Source organism: Stegastes partitus, unplaced genomic scaffold (genome assembly GCF_000690725.1).
Source record: "Stegastes partitus isolate 25-593 unplaced genomic scaffold, Stegastes_partitus-1.0.2 Scaffold2179, whole genome shotgun sequence".
Classification (NCBI taxonomy): Eukaryota; Metazoa; Chordata; class Actinopteri; family Pomacentridae; genus Stegastes; species Stegastes partitus.
Genome location: NW_007579910.1, coordinates 53,450 through 57,256, shown reverse-complemented (window position 1 = coordinate 57,256; position 3,807 = coordinate 53,450). Strand labels below are relative to the sequence as shown.

Below are 3,807 nucleotides of genomic sequence, written 5' to 3'. Positions count from 1 at the left end.
TCAGTAAAATGTAAATTAATTTTGAATGTATACAAAAATGTTGATATGCATTAAAAAGTAAATCATATGAAAGAGCAAACATTTTAAAATAATTATATATATTTTTAAAATAGATAAATAGTTTAAAAAAAAAAGACAACCTACAATTTTATGAAGCTTAACAGTTAAATCAACTAAAACATGTGGAAATAATAAAAGCTAATAAATAATAGAGGCAGGCGACAGCTGGAGCTTCTGGAAGCTTCAACTGGTGTCAGGTGACGTTTCTCTGGTGACATGAAAACACTGAAGGAGGTTTAAAGGTTTTTAGAAATCAGAGATGAAGAGTGAAGAGAAGAAAAGATTCCTGGAGAGAAGGGACATCAGAGTCCAGGTGGAGAAGGGCGGAGTCACGCAGACTGTCAGAGGAGTCCTGAACAGGTAACTGAACAAACACTCAGGGCAGCTAGCTGTTAGCCTAATGCTAACGGTTAGCCTGATGCTAACACGTTCTCTCTGTTTATTAGTTTACACTTAAAAGTTTTTCAGCTTTTCAACTCTGTATTTCTGCTACAGGTAGATTTGACATGTTTACTCTAAAGCTGCTATATTTATTATTTTATATCAAGTAATATAGAATAATTTAATATTCCATATTTCAGGGTTTTGGTTCTGCAGTTAGCTAAAAGACTAAATACATGTTAACCCGATCAGAAATAAATCCTTTGTTTGTCTTCATGTTTTAGTGTCAGGCTGCTCATGTTCAGGGTTCCTGCTAGTATTACTTTCATTATTGATCAGCAAATCTGTTTGATCGTTTAATTGTCAATTGATTACCTGGCAACTATTTTGATGATCAAATTTTTTAAAAATTATTCCTTATTATAAACAGTCTCAATTCTGTGACTGCAGCTTCTTCATTGCGAATATTTTCTGGTTTATTTCCTCCTCTGTGATAGCAAACTGAACATCTTTGGACAAAACAAGACATTTGAGGATACTTTGATCCACATTTTTCACCATATTTGACATTTTAGAGACCAAACAGTTGATCAATTGTTCCAGTAAATAATAAATATTGATGAATGTTAGCTGCAGCCCTGGTTGATGCTCAGCTTTTGGTTCATCCTCAGGTCAGCTGGACGCTCTCACAGCGTGAGCAAGTTCAGAGGTCACCTGAGCCAGGCGGGACGGAGCCTGCTGGCGTTTTTGTTCGGGCTGCTGCTGGCGTCTCTGTATGGACTCTTGGGTCTCCTCCTGCAGAACCAGCCGCTGTGGTTCTGTGTCAAAACCACGCTGGCATTGGGCGGCCTGGCAGCCTTTGGTATGGGCCTGTCAACTGGAGTCCGGGCCAGCGTCATGGTGATGCTGCCTTCACTGTGCTCAAGTGAGTCGTTGATGTTTACCACAATCTGTCCGTTCACACAGAACTGTATTCTGATTTAATTCTCAAGAATATTCTAAAAAGAATCTTCCCACTGAGAACACCATAGAACTTTGCAGAACGTTTGAGCTCCCTGATCACAGTCTCTGATGTTCCAGGTCGTGGCAGGAACCTGGTTCTCCTCCTGTATGTGTCGGTTCTGCTGTCTGGTCCGCTGGCCAACACCCTGGAGAACAGTGAGCGAGCAGCCTCCAGCCTGCTGTGTGGAGCTGAGCTGGCAGCCAATCAAACGCAGGAGCTGATGCAGCGAGCAGCCACGCCCCTTTTCTGTAAGATTTGCCTCCACCATAATGACCAATTTTACACATTTTTGACGCTTTTCTAAGTTATTATCAATACTTTGGATACTTTTGCTGATTCAAATCCAGATTTTTAATACTTCTGTGCATTATTGCTAAAGTTCATGGTACCGGATATGAATTGCTGATATCTGTAACTTAGTCCAAAAGAACATCTCAGTTTAATGACAGAGGTGTTGAATCAGAGTCTATTTCTGTTACTTATATTTTGATCTAGATTTACAGAAGTAAAAATCACCATCTTTAAATCCAGTCACAGGAATCTTCATGATGAACAAACTAAACCTGCAGGTTGTCGATGTGTGAAGTTTGTGTTGTTGTTTTGCAGCTGCGTTGGATGAAATCAGAGCGATCAGCAGGAATGCTTACGCTGTCGCAGGACGAGTCCAAAACTTGATCCACAGTCTGACAGACAGCGTTCGACATGTTGGTGAGTCGGCTTCAATCACAATCTGATAATGTGTGTTTTTCTTTAGGAAGTTTAGTCGTATAGATTATAAAATACAACAACATGCATTTATGCAGTGTGCAGCCACAGCATTACTGGAACAGAGTTTCTGCTGTCGAGGCATCGATGGTCTGATTTTTAAAATGGATGTCAAGCTGCAANAACTCTGATCCCAGCAGACCGGACACAGAAAAACTGTCATGTTTCACTTTGGTGAACACAAAACATTAAATTTCCCATTCAAATCATAACAATTGAAAAAATCATGTAACATTCTAAAATGTAATCAAATCAGGTTTATTGTCATTTTGCTGGACATACAGTAGTACAGACGAGATGAGAGCGTTTCTTCAGGATCATTTAATCAGCAAGTCCTGCAGAATGCACATCTGGGATAAGACACTAAACGTTCACTCTCGCTGTCTCCTGAAGGGGGCGCTGCGTCCATCATTGATGGCACGTGTGAAAGCACTTTGATGCTCTTCTTCCTCCCTCTGTTGAACGGCGTCCTAAGAGAAAAGAGGACTTTGAAAAACAGTAGAAACGTTAGCCACGCAACTAGTACAAAGTTAGAAATGCTGTCATTTAAATTGACTTACAGTCATCTTGATATCCCAGTTCTTCACTCCAGACGGTACCTTTGAGCATAAAACAAAACTTTAGTATACGCAACTTACACTTAGATGTGATAAATACCCTTTTTTAAAAAGAAAAAAAAAAGCTTCTTATGCAAATGTTGTACCTGCGGGATAAGAAAAACAGTTTGCAGCATTTCCATGAGAAACAGCAGCAACACAAAGTTTTCCAACGAGTTACTTATGGCTTACCCTGGTTTAACATAGGGACTACCTCCGATTGTGGTGAGGTCCAACTCAGCCAATTTTTAAACAATTCTACACGTCTGTCTGGTAGGATGGGATAACCTGGAGCAGGGGTGGGCAATCCTTCTCCTCGAGGGCCACAATCCTGCATGTTTTAGATGTTTTTCTCTTCCAACACACCTGATTCAAATGATCAGCTCATCATCAGACCTCCCCAGGAGGCATCCGAAACAGATGCCCGAGCCACCTCAGCTGGCTCCTAGTATCATAGCATTAAATAAAAATTCTAAATGAATGAAGAAAAAATACAAACAACATATAATAAACACTTAAAAATTGAAACACTAAACTGAAATTAATTATTCAACTTTAGGTAGAAATTTGAAAATATTTAAACAAACAATAAACTACAAACTAAAAGAGTATTATATATAAAAAATTAAATATAAATGCATTCATAGATAAACATTTAACAAAAATAAAATAAATAAGGTAAAAATATTTGAAAATAATTAACTAGAACTAAAATTGAAATTGATTTTTAATCTATAGAATAAACAACAAAAATAAAATATAAATATGCTTAAACATACGTTACATACAACATAAAATATTTTAGATCAAAAACAAAATGTAAAAAAAAAATTACTTTATCAAAATAAAAAAAGCAAACACTACAGAATAGTAAAAACTAAAAGGACATAAAATTAAAAAATAATTCTCAGTAAAATGTAAATTAATTTTGAATGTATACAAAAATGTTGATATGCATTAAAAAGTAAATCATATGAAAGAGCAAACATTTTAAAATAATTA

General features: G+C 37.0%; 1 protein-coding gene across 1 annotated transcript in view; it reads left to right on the top strand.

The window, feature by feature from the left end:
• Window positions 1–319: 319 nt before the first annotated feature.
• Window positions 320–3,807, top strand: part of dcst2 (DC-STAMP domain containing 2) — a 14,596-nt gene continuing 11,108 nt past the window's right edge. The window contains exons 1-4 of the mRNA XM_008304260.1: window positions 320–420; window positions 1,113–1,366; window positions 1,522–1,692; window positions 2,051–2,152. Of these exons, the coding sequence (XP_008302482.1) occupies window positions 320–420; window positions 1,113–1,366; window positions 1,522–1,692; window positions 2,051–2,152 (628 nt within the window). The remainder of the gene's footprint in view (window positions 421–1,112; window positions 1,367–1,521; window positions 1,693–2,050; window positions 2,153–3,807) is intronic.